General features: G+C 57.8%; 2 protein-coding genes across 4 annotated transcripts in view; one reads left to right on the forward strand and one right to left on the reverse strand.

Annotated features, from left to right (window-relative positions):
- Positions 1-16233, forward strand: part of SREBF2 (sterol regulatory element binding transcription factor 2) — a 79619-nt gene extending 63386 nt beyond the window's left edge. For 2 of the 3 annotated variants that reach the window (XM_024239668.3, XM_054543524.2), the window contains exons 12-19: positions 1991-2159; positions 3695-3812; positions 5961-6070; positions 7574-7706; positions 9255-9423; positions 11898-12083; positions 13797-13908; positions 14377-16233. In XM_024239668.3, the coding sequence (XP_024095436.3) occupies positions 1991-2159; positions 3695-3812; positions 5961-6070; positions 7574-7706; positions 9255-9423; positions 11898-12083; positions 13797-13908; positions 14377-14597 (1218 nt within the window). In that variant the 3' untranslated portion in view covers positions 14598-16233. The remainder of the gene's footprint in view (positions 1-1990; positions 2160-3694; positions 3813-5960; positions 6071-7573; positions 7707-9254; positions 9424-11897; positions 12084-13796; positions 13909-14376) is intronic. The other variant, XM_054543523.2, reaches the window with a different exon arrangement.
- A 2164-nt stretch (positions 16234-18397) lies between these two features.
- On the reverse strand, positions 18398-23937 carry SHISA8 (shisa family member 8). Its single transcript, XM_024240071.3, has 4 exons — positions 22994-23937; positions 20094-20227; positions 19289-19720; positions 18398-19012 (listed from the first exon to the last, which is right to left on the reverse strand). Exons 1-4 carry the CDS (start codon positions 23521-23523, stop codon positions 18627-18629), a joined length of 1482 nt encoding a protein of 493 aa, XP_024095839.3. The 5' UTR covers positions 23524-23937; the 3' UTR covers positions 18398-18626.
- Between the last annotated feature and the right edge of the window lie 1588 nt (positions 23938-25525).

A 25525-nucleotide genomic window follows, 5' to 3' on the forward strand; every position in this document is an offset into this window, starting at 1 on the left:
TTGCTAGAACCCAGGAGGCGGAGGTTGCAGTGAGCCGAGATCACACCATTGCACTCCAGCCTGGGTGACAGAGCAAGACTCTGTCTTAAAAAAAAAAAAGAAAGAAAAAAGAAAAGAATTAAGCTTAAAATACATTTTAACTTAGAGATTTCCACATTTGCCTTTCTGGTTCCTCTTGCCGTATGACCTGGACTAGGCTTTGCTTCTACTTGTAACATTTGGGCCCTTGTGAGGGACCAGTTGGTCCTCAGTTTCTCCTGGAGCAGCCACCAGCCTCCCTTGCTGATTGGACATGTGGAATTGGCTGTTCTTGGAAAGAGAGTTGGAGTCAACCATTCGAATGTTCTGGGACCTCCGAAGCCCTGGAATCAGGCCACCATCCCCCAACCTCCCTCCCTGCTCAGCTCCTCAACTGCTATTCTCCCACCATTGCAGTTATCAGCTCAGATTCAGTGAGTGCTTTGTGGAAGGTTGGCAGAGGGTCACAAGGGTCCTCTACATTTGTTCTCCAATATCCAGTATCAACACTGGTTAGCAAAGAGGAAGGGCGGACTATTGGTGCCACTGGTCCCATGATTAGAAATGTAAGTGAAACACCCCGCCTCATCTCATAAGCTGCCTTGAGATTGTGAGTATGTGTCTACAGAACCGGTTGTTTTCTCTCAGACTCAGGCAGTGTCTCCAGGTTCCCCCTGGAGAGAGAGAGTCTTCTCTGTTTGTGTACTTGAGTGACACTCAGACAGTGCTATTTCTGACCCTGGCATTCAAGTCTTCTGAAGCCGTAACATTTGCTGATGGCTACTTAGAGCGCAGTAAAGGTCAGAACCATCAGACTGAACCAGACCATGAAACAGCTCTGCTCCTGTGGGGGCAAGGGCTGGGGTGTGGAAGCGATGTCTGCGGGCCTCGGCCTGGCAGCCCTGCCCCTGGGCTCCCTGGGCTTTCTATCTTATGCTTCTCCCTCCCTCCCTCCTGTCTTCTCTCCTCAGTTCCTCACTCACCCTGGCCTGTTTCGGGAGTGGTTATGGGTTGGAGGTCATAGGTGTTAGTGTGAAAATATCCTCACTGAAAAAGTGACAGAACTGAAAACGTAGATAGTATTGTCCCTGCAGCTCTTGTCAGTGGGGTCCTGGAATGATGTTATCCCGGCAAGTGGAGGAGGGGCCCAGTGACCGGGGCCCTGGCTCTTTGAATTGTCCCACAAAGAGGCTTTCCAGGATCTCCCTCTGTTCTTTCTCGCAGGCTGGTGTTCACATCAGGGGCTCATGCAGGGGTGACGTGGGGTTTCTGTAGGGGGCCGCCCTTGCAGGGCCAGCTTTGTGGGGGGAGTCTCTCAACCACCCGCACACAGATACTTGCCTGTACAGGGCCTGGGCTGTCCTCCCAGCTGCCCCTTCACTCCAGTGCCATCTTATGTGACCCTGACTGCTGGCCATGTGCCGAGCACTGGTCTAAACTTTACACGCAAAGTAAAAGTAAAAGAAAAATTAGTCAAAGCAGAAGAATTTTGCCTAAAATAGTCCAAAAGGTATGTAATTAAAATGACATGATAAAAAGTCCCAGGACAGAAGGGGCTGCCTGGCTTGGCATTCACGGGGCTGAGGGGAAAGTACAGCAGCCAGGGGGCCCCTGAGACCCCTCCTTGGGAAACCACCTTCCTAGTTTACCCTGCAGGTTGAATGCCAGTAGGATTAGGCAGCCCCAGCAGGACAGGATGCAGCAGGGACCCCACACGTGCCTTGTGGCTACTCCCTGCCCTCCTGCTGGGATTTGGACCTAGTCAGCAAGTCCAGCATACTCTACTGGTGGGCTTGCCCTAGTTTCCATGGTGGGCTTTACTTCCAGGTACCTGTGGGAGTTCTAGCCCTGTGCTGATCTTTCCCAGTCTCCCCGCCAGCCCACCTCCACCATGGTGCTTTCTGCACCGCACAGTGGCTGCAGCCAGCATTCTGCCACCTTGGTGTTACCCCTGGTCCTTGTCCTTCCACAGAGCTACTTCCTCAGCCGAGCCCAGAGCCTGTGTGGCCCCGAGCACAGTGCTGTTCCTGACTCCCTGCGCTGGCTCTGCCACCCCCTGGGCCAGAAGTTTTTCATGGAGCGGAGCTGGTCTGTGAAGTCAGCTGCCAAGGAGAGTCTATACTGTGCCCAGAGGAACCCAGGTGAGAATACCTTGGAGCCGTTCAGAATTGGAGAAAGCCATGCAAACCACCGGTACTACAGAGTCACTGCACCAGACACGCGGAGACACGGGTTGTCTCTTAATCTTGTTAAGTCCGTTTGTTTGTTTGTTTGTTTGTTTGTTTGTTTGAACTGAAGGTCAGGGAGGTTGAGTAACTTGCCTAAGTTCACAAGCCTGATCAGAAATTGTCAGTGGCTAAACTGGGTGTGCAGCTCTGCTCTCTGACATTCAGAGCCCATGGTCCTTACATCACACAGTAATAAATTGTGATTAAGCTCCAAGTGTACTCTTAGCCCTTGTTTTGGGCACTTTGGAGACACAAAGGATGTGTGAGGCTTGCTTTCCCTGGCCTCCAGGTCTCTCCCATTGGGAGAGCAGACAGACATATATGGAGAGTTCGGGAACAATAGGTGGCAGGCGGTCATCAACTGCTCAGAGTGGTGACAGGGACGAGGCTTCAGGCATTGGAAGGAAGTGCTGGCTTTCTGTCCCTGGCATTTGATAGTGATTGGAGTCGACTTGCCCACCCTTGGAGCAGTAGAGGCTGGTCAGGATTGACTTAGACCTTGAGTGCTCAGTGGCTGTCTGCTTTCTGCTGTACTTTTCCTCCCCTCTCAGAATTGGAGTCTGTGGGGCGAGTAAGGTTCTACAGGTACAGGGGTGTGTGTCACACATTGGGGGGGTTCACTATCCTTTTCTTTTTTAAATAATAACTTTATTGCTCAACGTGAGAATTGTGTGCAACACCAAAATATAAAGGATGAAAGCAAAAGCAATCCTAAATCTTTCTACTCCACCCCTGCTGGCTAGACATGGACTTCTCAGTGGCTTTGTCATCTCTGGCAGTCTCTGGCTCCAGGCCTTGTTACCTGGAATATGTTCATAAGTGTCCCTCCTTCTCCTGGTCATTAGATCGAGGCCCACATATCTGCCACATGTGAGGAGAGAGAAGGGGCTGGTGATTTGAGGCCTGCCAGTAAAGAAACTTGCTGGTGACAGTCAGCTATCCAAGCATTGCAAGGCCCCATGTCTAGCCAGTTCAGACAGGTCACTGCTGATGGCACATTCCATGACAAGGCTCTGGAAAAACTGGAGCATGTTCTTGTCATGAGCGTGGCAGCAGCTACCACCTTTTTTTCCTTGCCTGGTGGTTCTCCTTAGCCACATGAAGAAGAGAAATCCTCTGAGACATTCCATTTTCTGTTTTCTGATCCAACTCCACCTGACAGCTCCCAACCTTAGAGTACTGAGCACTGTGCCAGGAGACACAGCACCCTCCCCCACACCCCCTCCCCACCGGAGCTCATCCAGAACTAGTCTTGAGCTCTTCAGCCTGGGAGTGAACACTCTCCCCCAGCCTCCAACTGTTTAGCACAGTAGTTCTGGGCTTTGGTGGAGAAAGGGGATCTGATCCCCATTCACAGGGCATGGCTGTGTTTGGAGTTTCTCTCCATAAAGACAAAGTGGGCTCATACATGAGCTCCATTTAACCCTCCTTGCCTGTCTCTTTTCCAGCGGACCCCATTGCGCAGGTCCACCAGGCCTTCTGCAAGAACCTGCTGGAGCGAGCTATAGAGTCCTTGGTGAAACCTCAGGCCAAGAAGAAGGCTGGAGACCAGGAAGAAGAGAGCTGGTAAAGTCCCCAGACCAGTCCCCCTGCCTTAGGACCTGTCCACGCAGGCAACTCCAGGACAGCCTGAAGGCCTGCACTCCTGGAAGGAAACAAGCCCTGGCATCGGGTTGGCAGGGCAATCAAATGGTTCCTTTGTATTTAATTTCTCAAAAATGAGAGCCCTATGTTAACTCTGACTTGGCCTTTCCTTCTAGACCAAGTGTGCCTTTTTTTTTTTTTTGGAGACGGAGTCTCGCTCTGTCACTCAGGCTGGAGTGCAGCGGCACGATCTCGGCACACTGCAAGCTCTGCCTCCCGGGTGCACGCCATTCTTCTGCCTCAGCCTCTTGAGTAGCTGGGACTACAGGTGCCCGCCACCATGCCCGGCTAATTTTTTGTATTTTCAGTAGAGAGGGGGTTTCACCGTGTTAGCCAGGATGGTCTCGACCTCGTGATCCGCCTGCCTCAGCCTCCCGAAGTGCTGGGATTACAGGCGTGAGCCACCGCACCCAGGCCTTTTTTTTTTTCTTTTCTTTTTTTTCTTTTTTTTGAGATGGAGTTTCACTCTTGTTGCCCAGGCTGGAGTGTAATGGACCAGTCTCAGCTCACTGCAACCTCCACCTCCCGGGTTTAAGTGATTCTTCTGCCTCAGCCTCCCAAGTAGCTGGGATTACAGGCGTCTACCACCATGCCTGGCTAATTTTTGTATTTTTAGTAGAGAGGAGGTTTCACCATGTCATTCAAGCTGGTCTCAAACTCTTGATCTCAGGTAATCCGCCCGCCTCAGCCTCCCAAAGTGCTGGGATTACAGGCATGAGCCACCATGCCTGGCAGGTGCGCACATTTTTATGTATCCCTTTACCAAGTGGAGTCAGTACTTGGACCAAGTCAGGAATTTCATTAGCTTGCTCTGCTTTTTGGGGTAGGGAGCAGGGGCCTGTTGAAAGGGGATGGGGGCCGGGTGCGGTGGCTCATGTCTGTAATCCCAGCACTTTGGGTGGGAGGCCAAGGTGGGCAGATCACGAGGTCAGGAGATCGAGACCATCCTGGCTAACACGGTGAAACCCCGTCTACTAAAATTACAAAAAATTAGCCGGGCGTGGTGGCGGGCGCCTGTGGTCCCAGCTACTCGGGAGGCTGAGGCAGGAGAATGGCGTGAATCCGGGAGGCGGAGCTTGCAGTGAGCCAAGATCGTGCCACTACACTCCAGCCTGGGCAACAGAGCCCAGGCTCTCTGGGCTCTGTCTCAAAAAAAAAAAAAAAAAGAAAGAAAGAAAGGGGATGGGAATGAAATGTGATGAGCTCAGCAGAAGGCAGACACATCTGGCCTGGACATCTTGGGGACCCAGCCCCTCATGGAATGTGCCGGGCAATTTTTCTCTCTGACATACTTACTGAGCACAGTCCTTCTTTCACAGAATAAGACCTGAGAGGCAGATAGGTGCCAAAGTCACTTTTGTTTTTTGTTATTTTTGTTTGTTTGTTGGGGAGTTTTTTGAGACAGTGTCTCACTCTGTCACCCAGGCTGGAGTGTAGTGGTACAATCTTGGCTCACTGCAACCTCTGCCTTCTGGGTTCAAGCGGTTCTCCTGCCTCAGCCTCCCAAGTAGCTGGGATTACAGGCACGCACCACCACGCCCGACTAATTTTTGTATTTCTGGGTATAGGCAGTTTCACCATTGGTCAGGCTGGTCTGGAACTCCTGACCTCAAGTGATCCGCCTGCCTTGGCCTCCCAAAGTACTGGGATTACAGGTGTGAGCCACCGTGCCCGGCCCCAAAGTCACTTTCCTACAAGGCCCAGATCCTGACTGGGGTGCACCTGAGGAGAGGGGGAGGGGGCAGTTCTGCCTGGGAGATAAGAAAACTTTTGGGAGGAGATGACACTGGACTTGGGGCTTAAGGAGAGGAGTGAGGGTAGGCTGTGGGGGATGCTAGGGAAAGGCCCCCAGTAGAGGGAAGAGTGTCAGTGACAGCCCAGAGATACGGAGGAAGGATGCCTGAGAAATACAAAGGGTGCACATAGACAGCGCTTGCGTGTGCCTGGAATGACAGGAAAGGGACAGAAATGGCCACTGGATCTTAGAGCTGGAGAGCTGAACAGCTAGGCCATGAGGTGGGCCTTGTGTATATGTTTTGATGTACATGGGACCCTTTCTTTTCTTCCTAGTGAATTCTCCAGTGCTCTGGAGTACTTGAAATTACTTCATTCTTTTGTGGACTCTGTGGGGATTGTGACCCCCCCACTCTCCAGCAGCTCCGTGCTCAAGTCCGCCCTGGGTAAGCACCTGCGGGTGGCCCACAGTCTCAGGGTGCTCAGTTCAGGTCTTCACAGTGCTTTTGCCCCAGGAGTCCAGGGTGTTAGGAGTGTAGATGCCAGCATCTTCTCTGGATCCCAGGTTCATACCTGTGGCCCTCATGTGGCCCCAATTCACAGTCACCCCCTCCCAAACAGCACTCAGGCAGGAAACTATGGTTTTCAGAGAAGTAGGGCAATGAGTGATTGAATGTCTTCCTCAAGCCCTGGCTGTGTGGCCCAGGTGAGGACCCTTCTTAATGCCCAGAAGAACAAGCAACGAGTGGCCCAGGCACCAGGGATGGCGGGGAGTCACCTTTCAGATGCACAGTGGCCCCTGAGGCAGCTCTTGGGCCTTATGCTCTTTGCTGAAGAGACTTTTCATCTGCGCCTCTCTACCACTCCCCAGCCCCTCATGGCAGTGTCACAGCGCAGCCCGCTGACTGGATTGACACCATGACATTTCTTTGCTTCTGTCCCTAAACTGCCATCAGGATGATAGCACATCAGCTACCAACTCTTGGGCTTCTGTGGCCACCCTGGAAGATGGGGGTACCAAGCTACCGCTGGTCACTCTCCCTAGGGAGGGAGGGATCCCAGAAAATCAGCCACCCTATCATGATCCCTGACCTGTGGCCTCTGTTTTCAAGTTTAGGAAAGCATGACCATCCCCGCTGGTTTTGTGGGATCACTGCTGTCATCATTTTGCAGTTGAGAAAACTAAGGCTGAGAGAGGAGAAGACTTAAAATATTCTAACAGGAGCCTGTTCCAGATACTTTGAAGATACCATTCTTTATGGCTATTGAAAGCTTAGGTTGTATCCATCTTTTTATTTAAAAACAACACTGCAGTCAAATATGTGTTAAACTTTTTTCTCTCTTTAAGCCAATTCATTATGACAGACTGCCAAAAATGGGATTACTAGCTTAATGGGAGTGAACTTTTTTTTTTTTTTTTTTTTTTTTGAGACAAAGTCTTGCTCTTGTTGCGCAGGCTGGAGTGCAATGGTGCGATCTCGGCTCACTGCAACCTCCGCCCCCACCGGGGTTCAAGCGATTCTCTTGCCTCAGCCTCCCTAGTAGCTGGGATTACAGGCGCCCGCCACCATGCCCAGCTAATTTTTTTGTGTATTTTTAGTAGAGAGGGGGTTTCACCATGTTGGCCAGGCTGGTCTCAAACTCCTGACCTCAGGTGATCCACCTGCCTCAGCCTCCCAAAATGCTGGGATTACAGGCGTGAACCACCATGGCCAACCAGGAATGAACATTTTTAAGGCTCTTGATACATATTGCCAAATACTTTCCAAGATTGTGCTGGTCTATTCCCCTCCCCCAGAATCCTGGGTGTGGGAGCCCAGAGGCTGCTGGCCCGTTTCCAGCAGGCAAAGATGTTACCCACCTCCTAGGAAGGAAGTGTAGTGGCCTCTGAGCGCCACAGGTCTCGTTTCTGTGGGTGCTGGAGTACATTTGGTGCTGTTCTCCTCTAGGTCCAGACATCATCTGTCGGTGGTGGACGTCTGCAATCACTGTGGCCATCAGCTGGCTCCAGGGAGACGATGCAGCTGTGCGCTCTCATTTTACCAAAGTGGAAAGCGTCCCCAAGGCCCTGGAAGTGACAGAGTGCGTAACTCTCCTTGGCCACTCACTTGCTTCTCTCCAGGGGAATCTTATTTGAGTTAGCAGGAGCAAGCTGGACTGGGTGGGCATGTTGGGGTGAAGGGTCAGGACTGCATGACAGGTGGGCGGCTAGAAAAGTCTGGGGTGAGGGCACCATGGAGAACTCAAGTTGGGCCAGCAGGTCCTCTGTGCAAGTGTCCTGCTCTGCACAACACGACAGTTGTCCCAGCAGCTGTCAGCACTGCCTCCGGGTCCTCCTCCCTGCAGCCTTCATGGCACCACAGGCTGAAAAGAAGAGACGAGAGCAGTGTGGCCCCCAGCATCTTCAGAAGCTTTGTGGTGGAGGCAGGCACTGGTGGTTCACAGTCAGTGCAGAGAGGCCACTGTTGCCCCCAAAACTCATGTGCACTGGAGCATCTTGCCCCTGTGTGCTAGCATTTTATCCACTTTCCTTCCAGCCACCTCCAGCCCTACCATCAACCCTGGCAACTTTGTCCTGTAACTAAAATAGCCTTTAGCACATGGCATAACCACAGAGCTTTTGACATTCCTCTTTGGAGATTCATGTCTGCGTCTTGGGGGCATTCGGCACTAGTGATGGGCAGCCCTGCCTGCTGACTCCCTGGCTGTTTCTAATTGGATCTGAGTGTTCTAAGAGAAACTGTAAAATGCTCCAAGACAGAAAGGCCCCACGAGGTCCTATCCTTAGAGCCAAGGCTGTAGCATTTCCTATCAAGCAGACTCTTAACCAGCGCACAGGAAGGAGCTGAGAAGAGTGAGTATACACAGGCTTGAAGTCCTGTGTTCCCTGAAGTAGATGGGACACCCTAATTTTATTGAAGTAGCCCCATTTTTAAGCACTCTGACTAGGTAAGCACCCAGCCCGGTATAGCATTCCACCTGTATGTGTGTCTCCCCCAGTTAATGTGCCTGAGGACACTGAGACCCAGCAGGTAAGTTGTCCAAAGTCACGTCACTCCAGAGCAGCAGAGCTTCCATGGAGAGCCAAGACACCCCTGCAGGCACTGCTGCCTGCTGGATTCACTTACCCCTGGGTCCCTCTGCTTTTCAGGGACTAGGTTGCTATGAGAACACTCCCCCATCCCTAGCCTCCCCTTCCACTCCCAGTCTGCTCTACAGAAAGAAGCTAACTAAGTATCTCCAGAGAGTTTAACACCACATATCTGGGGGGGTGGTTCCTTAAAGACGGGTACAACACCTTATTGTGGCCACTTTATAGGTAAGGAAACTGAGGCACACATGTTGGAATGACTATCTTGGGTGGCTTCTTAGCAGCAGACATGATGGTGAAGCCTGTGTCTCTGACTTCCAGCATTGAATGAAGGTGCTAAAGGGTGGGGTGCTAACCCTAGCTCAGGGCTGGCATTTCAGATCTGGAGCTGGTGGCCTGGAGCCATAGTGGCAGCATAGAGCCAACAGATGCACATGTCATATCAGTGTGGGGCGTGGCAGTCACTGGCTTGGGCCCCTCTGCCTGTCACGCAGGTGACACATAGTGACCTGCCTCTCGGCTCCCTGTCACTGCTGCAGGAGCCCCCTGGTGAAGGCCGTCTTCCATGCCTGCAGAGCCATGCATGCGTCACTCCCTGGGAAAGCAGATGGGCAGCAGAGTTCCTTCTGCCATTGTGAGAGGGCCAGCGGCCACCTATGGAGCAGCCTCAACGTCAGCGGGGCCACCTCTGACCCTGTCCTCAACCACGTGAGTGGGAGCTGGGCTGGCCTCTGGGGGAGGTGCTCTGCGCTAGTTTACAAGAACACTCCCACTCACCTCATGCCGACCCCGCGGGTGGGGCCATCCAAAAGACAGAGAGACCAGGACAGCAGCCCCCTTCAAAAACAGTCACGGCCTATTGGCCTAGCTGGACTCCCTTTCCATCCGTTTTCAGCCTCTGAAGCAAGCGTGTTTCTACCTGCACCTTTCTTAGGCTCCCAGAGTCCCAGGTCCTGCTGGCCCATAGCCTCTGTAAGCCCAGGTGCACCCCAGCCGGCCAGGGGTTCACCCTGCATTTGCTCCAGCGGTTTGCGTGACTTCCCAGGCCTCTGCAGGCAGCCTTGGAGTGGGTTCCTGCCCCCTCGGGCACACACACACAGCTGAAGACCACCCTGGGCACCTCCTTGGCTGGCCGCACACCTCCTGGTGGGCAGCTGCGGTGCATTGTAGTTGCATTGCATGTTCTGGTGGTACCCATGCAATGTTTCCACAGTGCATCACAGAGGCCTGCCTGGCCCTCGAGAGACTGCCCTGACCGAAGGCCCTATCACGTGGGGGAGGGGATCCTGATAGAGGGCACTGCTGCCACTGTTGGGGCCCAAGTCACAGCCATCCCAGGAAACAGGAGGGCACCCAGCTGAAAGTGGAACATCACCTGGTCTCCTGGGGAACATGTCCTTAGCTCCAGAGTGGGAGGGACAGGGAGAGTCCTGGAGATTTAGATTCTCAGCCACTCCCTGAGGTTTGGTCTCAGCTGGCTAGGCGAGTACTTCAAGCTAGATATTGTCAGTGGACCTGGGCACTGGGATGAACCCAGGACAGCGTGGCAGCCCCTACAGGGACAGGCAATGTGCAGAAAAGGCCCAAACTGGCTGGGCGCTGTGGCTCACACCTGTAATCCCAGCACTTTGGGAGGCTGAGGTGGGCAGATCACCTGAGGTCAGGAGTTCGAGACCAGCCTGACCAACGTGGTGAAACCCCGTTTGTACTAAAAATACAAAAATTAGCCAGGTGTGGTGGCACATATCTGTAATCCCAGCTACTCAGGAGGCTGAGGCAGAAGAATCACTTGAACCCAGGAGGTAGAGGTTGCGGTGAGTCGAGATCGCACCACTGCACTCCAGTTTGGGCAACAGAGCGAGACTCTTTAAAAAAAAGCCGGTGGGGGGGCCCAAATGCCCTGGGCTGCCAAGACCAAAGGCAGATGGTGAGCCACATTTCACCTTCTCTTTTGGGCTTTCCATTAGTCTCTTCCATATTTGTCTTCATGAGAGAACCAAACAGTACAGGCTCAGTTTGGGGAATGAGAGGCTTACAGCCACCCTTTGGACGGACTCCTTGGTAGCAGGTCTGTGGTAGGAGAGCGGGTCTAGAAGACAACCCCATGCAACCTGACGGCCCTCGGAGGGCAGAATCCAGACGTAGGCCTGCTGCCTCCATGCCCACAGGCCCTTCTGCAGCATGCACAGCTTAGAAGCACCAGGGTTTGAGGAGAGGGATCCTTTTCTACATCCCCTTGAAGCACACAACAGCCAGAAAACAGTGTAGGCAAGGATCAAGGCCTTGTGCGGGGACAGGGCAGGGTCTTCCCCAGGCCCAGTGTCTTGGGAAGGAGGAAAGCCAGGGCTGGGTGAGATGAGGCTCAGCCTGAGGGAGTTCATCAGGACCGGAGGGCTGCTTGCGGCCCATCTCAACAAGGACTCACTGCTCCTCACTGCTCGGTGTCGTGCAGGTGTGCTACTGCGAGCCAGGCGGGCAGTCCAGCCCCATAGGTAGTGGGCAGATAGTATGCATGGCCCACATGCAGTACCTTCTCATATGACACAACAGCCCTGTGGTGGTGCCATTTCCATTTTTTTGGATGAAGAAACTGAAGCTCAGAGAGACTAAGTCCTATGCCAGGGTCATGTAGCTAGTAAGTGGTAAAGCCGGGTCAGTAGGCCTAGTCCCCAAGCACTAAGGCACTCTGTGGTTCTGTCTTCTGAGACACCTGTCTCCTTCTCCCCCTCCTCCTCCTCCTTCCCCCAACCCCATCTACAGGCTCTGCTGCCACTTCAGGCTTTTCCTTGGCATCTTGTGGGTATCTCAGCCTCCTAGCCAGCCATGGTGGGGCTCCCATGGGGTGGAAGAACCTGTGCCTTCAACCCACAAGGGTTTTATTTCTGCCCCTGCCACCTGCCTGTGCTGTGTTCCCTGTACAAGCTGCTGTCCCTGTCAGAGCCTTGCTTTCTCACCTGCAGAATGGGGAGGGCTTGTCTCCCACCTCCTGGGGCCATGGAAGGGACTGGCTCTCCCCTGAGCTGTTCCCTCATGTCCTGCGGAGTTTGCCAGACTCTGGGGCTCTCCACTTCCTCCCAGAGCTGCTGAATGTTGGTCTGGGGAGAAGCCTGGTAGGTGCTGGGATCCTTGCCTCAGGGATGGGCCAGTCATCTGTCTCCCCTCTCTCGTGGCTGACCCCACAGGTGGTCCAGCTGCTCACCTGTGACCTGCTACTGTCACTACGGACAACGCTCTGGCAAAAACAGGCCAGTGCCAGCCAGGCTGTGGGGGAGACCTACCACGCATCAGGCGCTGAACTGGCGGGCTTCCAACGGGACCTGGGCAGCCTGCGCAGGCTGGCACACAGCTTCCGCCCAGCGTACCGCAAGGTGAGGCCCAGCTGGCTGGTGGGGCAGGGCAGATTGGAGCCTATGGGGCCTGAGCCCAGAACCCAGCATGGGCACCAGCATGTGGTTGTGGAGTTGGCCCTCTGAGGTCAGCCTGGTGACCTGTCGAGCACCTGCTTGGCTCGTGCCCAACACTGGGCTGGGCGCCATGTGTCCCTGTGTTCAGCACACATTGGTTGAGTGCCTGCTATATGCCTGGCCCTGGAGCTCAGCAGGGAGCTGTGCCTCCCCAGGCACATGCTGGGTGGGAGGGCTCTGAGGGCAATGGCGGCAAGTCAGGGCTCCTGGCCTGGTCCCGAGCTCCACTTTGACTTTCATAACTGTTGGCAAAGTGACAGTTTCTCTAGAACCGCACTTAAAGGGAAATTCACTTTTATTCTTTTTCACAGTAGCTAGAGGCTTCGGTTCTGCTGCTGGGTAACATCCCCTTGGCGGTGGCCACATGATCTGAACTAAGTCACGGAGGAAAGTTCTATGACTGGGCTTGCCAGGCTCCAGCTATTTCCTTTTTTGTTTACTTTTAGTGCTACATAATGTATTCAACATATTTGTACCTGTATTTTTTTCTAAAAATTTCAGTGAGATGACTCAGAAGTGTCATTGAGGGGGCACGGGCTGGGCTGGAAGAAGGCTGCTGCCATGGAGCCTGGTATTCAGCCCCCACACCCATAACCCTGAGGTGCTGTGGGACCCACACAGGGTTGCACTGTGGCCACCGTGTGCAGCGAGCCAAGACAGACACAACAGACGGTATTATCAGAGAGCCATTCCTTACTGTGGAAAAGAGGGCATGTACCCCAAGGCCTGGGGCGGCACCCCTGCCTCCTGGAGCCCACTCTGGTCAGCTCTCTGGTCTGCTCACAGCATGGCTGGCATCAGTGGCCTTTTTTTCATAATAGATGGGGTCTTGCTATGTGGCCCAGGCTGGTCTCAAACCCCTAGCCTCAAGCTTATCCTGCCTCGGCTTCCCAAAGTGCTGGGATTACAGGTGTGAGCCGCCTCGCCTGGTCCAACGTCCTCCTCTTAAATACCATTTCCATTCTTCTTCTCCCTGCTGAGAGCCCATCAGTGGCTCCCCATTGCCTACCAGGACCAGAATCCACTTGGCAGCACTGAAGACCCTCCCTAAAGACTGAGATATAAAGGCATCCAAAAGAGCTTGAGATTTTAAGAAATGGCAGACCTCAGCCTTGCCCTTCACCCACCAGTGGCTCATACCTAAGCACTGCAGACTTTACCCGCACACCTCTAGACTCTCTTCCTTTCTAAAGATACAGAAAGAGGATACCAAACCTCTCTGGTACCAGCCCAACTGTCCCTCCTCACCCCTCTGTCCCTGTCACACCTGTCCTTTTGTCAAACTGCAGGCAGCCTCCAGGGCCTTGGGGCTTCACCCAGGGCATTTGTCTACCAGCCCCACAAGGTGCGTCCAGGGCTTTCTTGTCACCAATTGGGAAAAGCAGGCCTTTTGCCTCTCTCTCCTCTCATCCTGCTCCTGCCATCCAGTCAGGTTTCCGGCCTGGCTCAGGGTCAGAGTACGGGACAACAGAGGTTGCTTTTCAAGGGTGAGCAAGGCAGGGTGGTGTGGGAAGGGATGTCATCAGGTGGCAGGCGAGATGGCTCAGGGAGATCTACCCTGGGCATAGACAGGTGGGGACCAGGGGTATGATGGATGTCACCCTGGCACCTCCCCAGGTGTTCCTGCATGAAGCCACCGTGCGCCTGATGGCAGGAGCCAGCCCCACCCGCACCCACCAGCTGCTGGAACACAGCCTGCGGCGGCGCACCACACAGAGCACCAAGCACGGTGAGTCCACCCCTCCCCAGCTCACAGGCTGGGCCGGGCCCTGCGCCCTGGGAAGAGAGGAGGAGAGGGGCCAGCCCAGCTCCCACATCTGGCAGCTGTGCCCAGCACACCTCTCGCCTCTCTGAGAATGAAAGAAGCCCGAGGCCACCCTTGGTGGGTTGCAGGGGTTGGGGTGGTCAGGGGTCATGCTCTAATCAGGGAAGGAGAGTTGGGGTGGCGTCCCGGCATAGGTGCAGGCATAGAAGCAGAGGCTCGAGCCAGGTCATTTGGGTCCATCTCAGCCCCACCACGGGCTGGCCGTGAGAGGCTGGACAAGTTCACTTCTTTTCCGTGGATTGGGTGGGGCAGCAGACCCCACCTCCCAGGATGGATGTGAGCGTTCAGTCAATGAGTCCAGGTAACGCCAAGGAACAGCACCAGCTTCATGGTAGACTTTCGGTTCTGACACACATCTCCTTCCCACCACAGGAGAGGTGGATGCCTGGCCTGGCCAGCGAGAGCGGGCCACCGCCATCCTGCTGGCCTGCCGCCACCTGCCCCTCTCCTTCCTCTCCTCCCCGGGCCAGCGGGCAGTGCTGCTGGCCGAAGCTGCCCGCACCCTGGAGAAGGTGGGCGACCGGCGCTCCTGCAACGACTGCCAGCAGATGATTGTTAAGCTGGGTGGTGGCACTGCCATTGCCGCCTCCTGACCACCAGGCTCAGCCCACCCCTCCTCCTCTCTCTCGGTTTCTCTCTCTCCCTGCCAGCATCTTCCCGCTGAGAGTGGTGGGGAGGAGCCTTGTCTTCTTAGCTGTCACCTGCCGAGGCTTCTGGGCCACTCAGGCCAGTGCACCCCTGGGCAGAGCCCCTTAAAGCTGCTGTCACTAGATGCCCATGGTCCAGGGCCTGGTGGGCGTGAGAGGAAAGGTGGCAGGGCAGAAACTGGGCAGCCCTGACTTGATAGCAGCAGGGGGAGCTCCCAAGCTGCCAAGCCCCTGCCTCCAGCCTTCCTGAGTTTCTCTCTCCTGAACCCTACTCTCTCCTTTTTGCTTCCTCAGTTTTTATCAGGCTTTCTCTGGAGGACAGCAGTCTCTGAGCACCAGGGAGCAGTTGCCCTCAAGGCCTGTGCCCAGCATGCCCTCCCCTTTTTATACGAATGTTTTCTACCAGTGTGCTTGGGTTTGCCATGATGCGAGGCTGAGTTGCTGTAGCGTCTTGATTCTCTCCCTGGGTCTGCTTTCCCTCCCCTGGGCCTGACTGAGCCTGCTCATTGTTTTTCCCTTTATTACACAGGACAGCCAGGGGAGGAGGGGGGCCCAGCCCTGGGAGGCTGGTGGGAGGCAGGGGGCAGGCCTGCGGATGGATGAAATGTTGGCATTATTTTTTAATTTTTTAAAAAATAAATGGTATCTTATTTAATTGTCCTGTTCCTTCCCACTCCCCGCCTCCTAGGATATCAGCCCAAGCTCAGGGTAGGCCCAGGGGGCTGGGAGAAATGAAGCCACCCATTGGGACTGGGGACCAGGGGCCTTCAGCATGGCTTCTAGGTTCCCTTCTCCCCCTACCCCAACTCCTACCTCCACAGTACAGACTGTCCCCAACTTAACAGTGGTTCAACTTAAACCATGTTTCAACTTTACAATTGGTCTGTTGGGGTATTAAATGAATTTTTGACTTAGGATATTTTCATTTATGATGGGTTTATCAGGAAGTAACCCCATGGTAAGTTGAGGCATATCTGTATATTTTTATCCCTAATTCTTGAGCTGAAAATAAACCAGGATGGCAGGGACCAACCCCTAATCCCTCCCCAGTGGCACGCCCCTCTTTTCAGAGTGGGCAGAGGGTTGCCTATGGTGGGCACTAGGAATGAGGTCCCCTGCCTCGATGCGGGTCCTAGGAGAAAAAGTCTTACTTTTCTGGGCCCCCAGGTGCAGCACCTCCCAGAGACTGTTTCTCCCATGGCCTACTGAGTGACGGGCCCTGCCTCCTTGTGCCTCATCCTCAGGCTGGTTGGAGCAGACGGTGGGCAGGAGCCCCAGCACAGACTGGGGGGTGCTCACAGCAGGGCCACCTTGATACAGGCTGGAATGTTATCCCTGGGGTGTGCTTGGACCCCACCTGCTTTCTTTCTCTCCTGCCCCTCCCCTACTCTCACTGTAATTTATGGACCCTGCCCGCCTGCGTGTCGTGTGTATGTCCTGTGCCTTTTCTCACTATTGTTTGGGAGTGGGAGGGGGTGGTTTTTCACTGAAAAGGGGGATACACCTATGGCTTTCTTGATGTTCAATCAGTCACCGTGTCCCAGACATAGGTTATTCAATAAACACAGATTGGTACCACCCAGCACAAGGTGTGTGAGGGTCTGTAGTGCGACTGCTGTGGTGCCCAGCCAAGGGGCTGCGTGACTTGGCAGGCAGTGGACCAGGGACTGAGGGCAGCCCCCCAACTGCTGAGAGGGCCCCTGGCTTCAGTCTAATGGGCTTCCCTTGCCCACCTTCCTTCTGGTGCCTGGCGCACCCTCCAGCCTGGGATAAAAGGGCTGTGGGTGGCAATTTGGGGGTCAGAGGTCACTGTATCCAGGTTCCAGCTTGTTCTCTGGATGTAATGCGGGCTGGCTGCCAGATTTGGGGTGCTGATCCTCTCCCCCACTGGGTAAACTCCTTAGTTTCCCCCTCCCTGAAGGCAGTGACCCTCTGAGCCAGGAGGCTCACTGGCCCACAAGTCAGATCCAAGTCCAGGTCCTGTGCTTCCCAGCTGGGTCACCTTGGGTGGGACCTGGCCTCAGTCTCCACTTCCACGTGTGCAGAATTGGGAAGCTAAGCTCAGCCATGAACTGCAGCTCCAAAGGCTTATGTGCCAGGACTGAGTGATGGGATGCAAGTTTACAGCGAGTGCCTTGTGTGGCTGGTGAGGCCAGGCTTGGCGTAACACAAACCAGGGGACAGGACCACAGACTGGGATGGGAGTGCTGGGCGTCGTTGCAAGAGGAGTCAGGATGTGACTGAGCATGCGGCTGAATCCCTTCAGCTATAAGCCACATCCTTCTCTGAAGGGTAATCACAGCAGGCTACCCTAAGACCAGAGCAGCCTGGTGAGGCCCAGTTGCAGCTGGTCCCGTGCACAGCTCCATCATTTTCAGGGATGGCCACTGCCCACAGCCTCAGCCTCAGCCTGGCTCCACTGGGATGGAGATCCAGGGCCCTTGGGACTGAGAATGAGCAGGGGGAATTGCCCACTCTTGGCACAGCCCAGCCACGGGCTGCGTCATGCGTTGGGGGGCAGGGGGTGGGGGGTGGGGTGAGAAGGAACCAGATTCCTTTGTGAGTCTGTGTGTAGGCTCCATGACTCAGCCCCCACCCTCCTCCTCCAGCTCTGCACAGCTGTGGGACAGGGGCAGGACCTTGGGCCCAGGGCTCTGTCCTGGTGCTTCTAGGCCTTGGTTTCCTTAACAGCCTAAAGGGGACAGGGAGGTGGACCCTTCATGGCAGGAGCGGAGACCAGGCCTGGTGGATTCTGGGGCCTCAGGGCAGCCCAACCAGCAGCAGGAAAGCTCCAGACTGTTTACATATACCGTGGGAACAGGAACCCCTCCCTACCAACACTCAGAACCCTCCCTCCCAGCCAAACTGCCTGTTGCTTGCTGATTCACAGCAATTCAGGAGGGTCCTAACCTGGGAGTCTGCTCCCTGACCTTGGGCAAGCTACTTAGGTTTCAAAACCCAAACTTCCTCCTCTGTAAAGACACACCCCCTTGAGGTGCTTGTGGATTTCATGAGAAAGGCCAACAAATGGTGGCCATTGTTCTTAAAACAGTACACTACACTTCAGGTACTCAGGAGGGAAACAGACCCACCTGGGTGGCTTTGCTGAGGTCACACACCTCAACCAGCCACAGCCCTGGCCCCTAGCCTCCCCAGCGTTACCTGGCGCAGAGGAACTCTGTGGAATATGCACGCAGGCTGCTAGCAGTGCCCTGGGCCACAGCCAGGTGCCGGAAGCCCTCCTGGAGGGACACTGCCAGGGCCCCTGCTCCAGCTTTTCCCCCATTTCCTTCAGAGACGCTCCTGGGAGGAGGTGCCCCTATCCGGAGCACCAGATGTCCACACAGCCCACACCCATTAAGGGGGGTAACCCGGGGCCAATCTGGCCAAGCGACCTGCAGGCCAGGGGCTGGCCCACAGCCAATGGTCAGTGAGCATCAGCCAGGTTCAGCCAACTCAAGCTGCAGAGTGGCGGCTGGAGCGGGCTCACCTTCAGTACAGGGCATGGACCCCCCCCACTGGACCTTGAACCCAACAGCCCTCTCTCCTGTGCCCGGGCCTTTCTATGGCTGAAGTCTAAGTGTTCCCTCGCTCCCAGGGCTCCCACTGGGGTGGGCATTAACCCTGACATTCAACCCTGGCCCCCGTCTCCAGCCACTTCCCCCTGGCTCTGACCGGTGCACTGGAGCAGTCCTCCAACCTTGCACTCGCCGTGCCCTCTACCTGCACTGCCATCTGTGCAGTCAGTGACCAATGCGCCTCGCGGCCACGCTGGGGCTTTATTCTCAGGGGCAGGAACCACATAAAAGGGCTTATTTACAAGACGAACCCGCGGCCTGCAAGATCCAAGACACCAATGCCATTGAGGCAGACCGAAGAGCTGGCCTTACGGCAGGCGCTCCTCTCCCTGTGGCCTGAGGCTCCGACGGGCAGACAGAGCTCCAGCCCATGCCTCGAGGGGACCGCGGCCCCGCTTCACACGGTGACCTCGGTCTTGCTGTTGGTCCTTAGGTACCGGGACCCGCGGCCCGCGCTGCCGTAAAGGCCGGGGGGCTGCGGGCTGAAGGTCTCAAGCATCTTCTCCACGCTGAACTGGCGCCGGGCCGCGTGACCGGGTCGCCGGGGTACCTGGAAGGCCCGAGCCGTCGGGTGGCCGAGCGGGGCGGGCAGGGCCGGGCGACTGGAGTTCCAGGCGGCATAGGGGCCCGGCGCGGCAGGGGGCGCATAGACCGGCGGGGCCCAGGGGCAGGCGTCCAGCGGCGCAGGCAAGTCCGGGGGTGGTCGAGGAGCTCGCGCCGGGGGTTGCCGCGGGGACGGCTCGAGGGCGGGGAAACGCTGGTAGAAGTCCCGCGGGGCGGCCTCTGCGGGGACAGGGCAGGGAAGAATCACGCCGCGCCGAGCACCCAAGCTCCGGACTGGACAAGGGGTCCCAGCCGGGGACGGGGCGGGCCGGGGACTGGGACGGGGACCGGGACCGGGCGGGCCGGGGGCGGGGCCCGCTGGGGCGCGGGAGCCGATTGGCCGAGCGGCGGGCGCGCGGAACTGGGAACTTGGCGCTTGGAGCTGGGGCCCTGCGCCTGGTAGTCCGGGAGCTCGTGCCCTCAGGTGCCCTGGCGCTGCCCGCACCCGCCACTCACCTGCTGCCTTGAGCGCGGCGGCCTTGAACGTGGCGTACTTGGCGTAGTCGGGCTGCAGCGTCAGGCTGCCGCCTCCCTGCAGCCGCAGGCCGCGCGGGGGCCCCGGGGTGGCCGACCCCCGGGGCGCGTTGTTGAGGCGCTTCTTGTCTGGAGCGAGGAGTGAGACGCGGCTCGGTCCGATGCCCCGGGTCACTCCGCCCTCGCTGTCACCTCTCCGTAGTCCTCTCCCCGAGGCCGTTCGGTGAGAACCTGGGGGACCGTTCTCCGGGCGAGGCTGCGAGCCAAGCCTGTCTTCGCGGCAGCCTCCAGCGCCTGGAACAGGGCCTGGCTCCGAATCACGCGCAGCGGCGGCAGCAGCCAGCCCGGGGGTTGCCACCCTCATGAACGGCTCGCCCGGAGGCGACGCTCGAGCCAGGCGCGGAGTCCTGGGACCTGCTCCCGCCGAGACGGGGGATGTCTGAGGAACAGAACCCAGACGGGGCGTGGGGGCTGCCAAGCCTGCCTGCCTCTCGAGAGACCCAGGGGGAGACTCCGGAGCCCGAGCCTCAGATCACAGCCCCGGCCAGCAAATCCTGCATCTGGAACCTTCCTCACACATCACAGCCCCCCAGACTCGAGGCCGCAGGACCCGTGGGGGGTCCCTCTCCACCCTGGCGAGCTGGCTGGCCGGTCGGGCCTCACCCGCAGAGGCCGTGGCTCATTTCCACCGGGGAAGCCTCTACGCCCCAGCCGAGGGACCCCTCTCGGCCTCTCACGCCCCTCCGCGTGCTCCGCCGCCGCTCAGGCCCACCCGCCACCGACTCACCTGCGCTGTTGTGGGGGGAGCCCCGGGGGAGGCCGTCCCCCATCTGCACCTGGACACAGCCACCCAGGGGTGGGCCCAGGGTGGGAGGCAATGGCTCCTGGGGGCCCGGCTGCTTCAGAAGCTCTGTCAGCGCCCTGCGGGGACAGCGGTCAGGGGTGGCCCTCTGTCTCCCACCTCATCAAAAGCCAGCCCCGGCCACCACCGTCTCACCGTGTGGCCCTGGGCAGTTCTTTCAGTCTCTCCAAGCCGTCCTCTCCAGTGCTCGAAATCACACACGAGCTTCCCCTCCCAGGCAGTATCTACCAGCCTCACCTGTGGCCCCAAGACAGCTGCTTCCCAGAGCAGGTCAGGAAACTCTAATGAGGCTCCCCTTCCCTCCCCTCCCTGGAGCCCACTCTCCCGGACCTTCCCCAAGTGAGCCTCCCCTCCCAATGTGAGCTTTCTCTGCTTTCCTGCCTCTTCTCCCAAAAAACTGCTACTCATTCTTCAGACCCCATCAGCGGCCTCCTTCAGGAATCCTTTTTTTAATTTTTTTATTTTTTGAAGGAAAGTCTCGCTCTGTTGCCCAGGCTGGAGTGCAATGGCGCAATCTCGGCTCACTGCAACCTCCACCTCCCCGGTTCAAGTGATTCTCCAGCCTCAGCTTCCCTAGTAGCTGGGATTATAAGGTGCCTGCCACCACACCCAGCTAATTTTTGTATTTTTAGTAGAGATGGGGTTTCACCATGTTGGCCAAGCTGGTCTCCAACTCCGCTGGTCTCGGCCTCCCAAAGTGCTGAGATTACAGGTGTGAGCCACCGCGCCCGGCACAGGATGCCTTATTTACCTGCCTGCCTAACTGCCCCTGCAGCCGTGGCTTCTGCTGGGACCTGGGATACAGCTGGCATCACGGGCATGAAGGACAGATGGATGAGGGAAAGGGGATGCTGGGAGACCCCCTGGTGGCAGCCCAGGACCCACAGGCTGTGTGACCTTGGACAGCCACCTCCCTGGACCCAACACCCAGCCCCCACACAGCTGTGATATGACAGTGTCTGCAGCCCAGCTGCCTTCAGAACCCGGAACCCATGATTTTCTCCTACTCAGCCTGACCCTCCTTCTGGGGCTGGAGCCTCAAATGGCTGATTCGTGAAGGGCATTCGGGAGGCAGGACACCAGGGATGGCTGAGGTTTGGCTTCAGGTTTGGTGGCAGGATCTGAAACCATCCTAGTACCTGCCTGGGCTGACCTTCCTGCCCTGCCCACTCCCCAGCAGCTCACCTCTGTGTCCTCCTCTCTGGGCAAGCACCGCAAACTCCTGTCTCCCTGACAGCTGAGTAAACACCATGCCTCTGGGCCTTTGCACAAACTCTTTCCAGATGCCCGCCCCAAGCCCTCTGAGAAGCCTTACCTGGCCTTCAATCCCAACACAGCAGAATGAAGGGTGAGACTCGAGGGGAGGACAGGGACTCAGGACACACCCACACACGAGCCTACGTCCCATTCCCGGTCTCCCCAGCAGAGAAAAGGGAGTCAGGGGCCATGGGAGCCTGAAGCCCAGAAAGGAGAAGGGACTGTCCTACACCACACAGCGCAGCAGGGGTTGGTGCGGCTTTCCTGAGGCATCACCAAACCTGCTGCCCCATCCCCAGCAGGTGCAGGGAGTTCAGGATGAACATGTCAGCTGGGCTGCCACAGCCATCCCTCACCATCATGGTCCTAAGTTCCTTTTTCCCCGCCCCTGTCGAAGACATACCCAGGCCTCTTTCATGCTACCCTCACCCAGCATGAGGGACCCCCAAATTCGGGCAGCCCAGCTCCTACCCCTGCAGCATCCAGAAGCCAGGCCAGGAGGCTCCACCTCCTGAAGGCAGTGCAGGAGCTGAGGGTGGAGGCCAGGGTGCCAGCCCGAGCTTCACCTTAGAGCTCCCTGGGAGAAAGTGGGCTACGTAGTTTCGGGAGCGAGGGGTGCTGAAGTGCCAAGGAAGCCCTCACCCCCTGCCTCTGAGGCCCAGGAGGGGGAAGTGTCCACATCTGGCCCACCAGGGCATGAAGGCTTCTCTATGGTCACTTTTAAATACCAGCCTGTCACATTCAGTGTCAGCAGCCCACAGGCCCAAAGGGTGCTGGGACGGGGTGGATGAGGAGGGCACAGACCCCAGGGCATGGGGGTTGCTGGGGGCATGTGAGTGCCACATGTGGCATGTGGGTGGGAGTTCCAGGGTCAGGACACATAGAGTCCTAGAATCCTCTTTCCCACCGAGGAAGGGAACCTGGACCCTGTAGTGCCCACTTCACACCAAGCTCAGAATGCAGCAAGCACTTGTCCTGGCCTCAGCAACACACGACTGTGTTCCAGAGTTCCCTTTCTACGCAGAGGGAGCCCTGACCTTCACCTGGGAGCTGTGGCATGGGGTGAGTGGGGGGAGGCCTTTGAAACCCAAGGAAGGAAGGGCAGCCTTGAGTCACAGCTGTGGGGGGAGGGGAGAGGCAGGAGGTGGAAGAGGGGAGGGAGAAGTGGGGAGAAGCAGGAGATGGGCACCCAGAGAGCCAAGCGCCCCTTCTTTCCCTGTGCCCAAGACGCCCAGTCACCCTCCTGGCCAGCGGCGCCCCTTACCCTGGACAGTGACCCGGTGCCCTCTGTCCAAGGCTACCTTTCCCCCCACCCGCCCAGAGGAGACTCGAGTAGGGAAAGGCGGTGCGGCACCCAGCACGGGCAGAAGGTCAAGGGGAGTCAGGGCGGTGTCAGGTGTCTCCCTGACGAAGTGTGGTGGGGCGGCGGGGGGAGAAGGAGACAGGAAAACCCAGAGAAGGGGCCTGCTGGGAGAACCAGCGCTTCGAGAGCGGCGGGAAGGATCAGCGGGCAGGGAGAGCAAGCAGTCCGAGGAGCAGGCGGGGGTCCCTGGGCGGCGCGTGCTCACCTGGTCACGGTGGGCCGCGCGCGCGGGCTGTGCGCCCTCTCCAGGCCCAGGCGCGCCCCGATGCCGGCCAGCACCAGCAGCGCTGCGACGCCGCACACAGCGTAGACGGCCGTATGGCTGCGCTCGCGGCCCGGGTCCCGGGGCGCCGCGGTGTCGCGGGCGCGGGCGGGCGGCCGGCCTGTCTGGACCCAGGCCGGCGTGTCGTAGTTGGAACAGCGGCTCTGGTCGAGGCGCCGCGGCCCGTCGTGGCAGCAGAAGCGGTAGCCGCACGTGCCGCAGCAGAAGCTGTAGGCGCCCGAGCTGCAGTTGAAGGGCGGGTCCCACTGGCCCATCACGTCGTAGTAGCCGCGGCAGCGGTCGCCCCCCGCCGGGGCTGTCGTGCCGGACGCCGCGGGACCCTGTGCCTCGGGGGCTCCCGCGCGGCCCGACGGCGGCCGTGCCAGCAGCAACGCGAGCCGAAGTGCTAGCGCGAGCCGGAGGCCGGGCGGACGGCGGCCGCCGAGCTGTCCCCGAGCCCCGGCCCGCGCCATCGGGCCCGCGCCTCCCGCTACTGCGCCCGGTGCATGGCCGGGCGCCGCGGCTCCCTCTGGCTCGGCTCCTCCGCTCTTGCAGGGATCGCGCTGGCTCCCGGCGCACGCTGCCTCGGCCGTCGGCCTCCTCTGGGGACCCCAGCCCCGAATGGGCTGGGTCTGGAGCTCCGAGGCCGCACCTCCGGTGGGCGCGTCCTCCGCCCGGGCTCACCTCGGACCCGAGCTGCCCGGTCCGCGTCCTGGGATCTTCCCCGGGCCAGGCGGCGGGTCCTCGCCTGCGCGCGGCCCCCGGCTTCTCCCCGGCCCGGCAGGTGTGCGAGTCTTGGCCCTAGCAGAGGCCGCGCCGGGGTCGCGGGCCGCCCGATTCAGCTACCTTCCCGCCGCGCGCTCCGTACAGCCCGCGCTCTGGCTCCGGCTCCGGCTCCGGCTCCCGCTCGGGCTCGGCGCGGGCTCGGGCGGGCGGGGGAGGGAGAGAGGAGGGAGGGCGGAAGGGAGGCAGAGCCGGGGGAGGAGCGCGGCTGCCGCGAGGGGCGAGAGGGGGCAGGCAAGGCCCGCGGCAGCCGGGGAGCCCCACAGGGGACCCCCCCCCAAAGACTGCCCCGAAACATTCCTCAGAACTGGGCGCTCGAAGGGGATCAGTTCTAGGGCCCGCGACTAGAGCGTCCCTGTCTCACAGGTGCGGGAACCTGTACCTTACAGGCGCGGAGGTCAAAGCAGCCCGGAATTGCCCCGGGACGGGCAGGGCCACCCTCTCACCTCCTTCCCGTCCCCTCTGTCCGTTCTGATCATAACATAAGGAGGGCCCTTCCCCCCTTGGCGCCTCGATTTTCCCACCTGTCAAATGGGAAGGACTTCCCCTGGCAGCGCCGCTTCAGAGGGCCAAGGATTTACCCCACGGCGCAAGCCCAGTTCCAGAACCCCTCGAACGCTTGGCTGGGGTCCAGGGATGTCCCCATCCCTGCGTCGATGCGCACGGCTTGGCTGACGCACTTCCGCGATCTGCTCCCTCCCCAGGTGTGAGGAGAGGGGGATTGGGCTCGCCCCTGCCCGGAAAAGGAAAGCCTGGAAGAGGAAGACCTCCGCCCTGCGCCGACCCGCAGGTCCTTTCACAAACCGAGGGGTAGGGTGTGGGGGCCCTAAGGAGCCCGGACCCGGTCCCAGCACGGCCCAGTGGTGTTTTCGGGGTTGAGTTGAACTGGAGAAGGTGCTGGTGCTTGGCTTCTCCCTGCCTCAGTATCTCATCTTAACATCAAAGACTCTTCCTGGAGGGCAGACTCATAATCTGCCCCTTCCAGGAGGTAGGGGTCGATACTGAACCTCCCTCTGTCCAGACGGAAACAGCAGGAGAGCAAGGACTAGGCGTGCAATACACCCAGTGTGCAGCTCAGGCCTCTGTCGGCATTTGTTGAATGAATAAATGAATGAAAGGACTCCAGCACCTAGTTTCTGTGAGATGAAGCATTTGGGGCTCCCTAGGGTCCCTCCTGGTCCCCTTTCCATCCGTCCTTCACTCAGCAACTGGGACCAGCTTATGAAAGTGGAGAAGGTGGGGGAGAAGAAGAGGAAGGATTTACATGTTAAGGAGGATCAAGTCTGTTGCCTGACATGAGGGGCTGACAGGCTAATTTCAGGTATTAATGGGTTCAGACAGGAAGAGGAGGTGACCTCCCCCCTCAGAGCTTCTCCTTGTGCCCTGGCCAAAGACAGCCTGCTCCCCCCACCTACACACACACATGTGCACACACACGTACACACACTTCCCATCCAGCCCCGAAAACCCGCCCTCATTAAAGGACCCCTTATTACCAGTTTAGAAGAAAAAACACAGATGAACAAAGGAATTAAATGAAATTGCTTTAATCCCATGGCCAGAGACAACCACACTAAAATATGCCACATTTACATGCTGGATTGTAACTGGTTTGTGGTTTACTTTTTGCCATCCTTAAACTTTTCGTTTGGCTGGGGGCAGTGGCTCACTCCTGTAATCCCAACACTTTGG

This window comes from Pongo abelii, chromosome 23 (assembly GCF_028885655.2).
Source record: "Pongo abelii isolate AG06213 chromosome 23, NHGRI_mPonAbe1-v2.0_pri, whole genome shotgun sequence".
Taxonomy (NCBI): Eukaryota; Metazoa; Chordata; class Mammalia; order Primates; family Hominidae; genus Pongo; species Pongo abelii.

Bases quoted from the DNA above. Each gene is read 5' to 3' on its own strand.
- SHISA8 (XM_024240071.3), bottom strand. From the start codon at position 23,523: ATGGCGCGGGCCGGGGCTCGGGGACAGCTCGGCGGCCGCCGTCCGCCC. The intron at 20,228-22,993 runs GTGAGCACGCGC...CTGTCCCCGCAG, and splicing joins GCGCGGCCCACCGTGACCAG to GGCGCTGACAGAGCTTCTGA. The intron at 19,721-20,093 runs GTGAGTCGGTGG...CGGCGGGAGCAG, and splicing joins CTCCCCCCACAACAGCGCAG to GTCCCAGGACTCCGCGCCTG.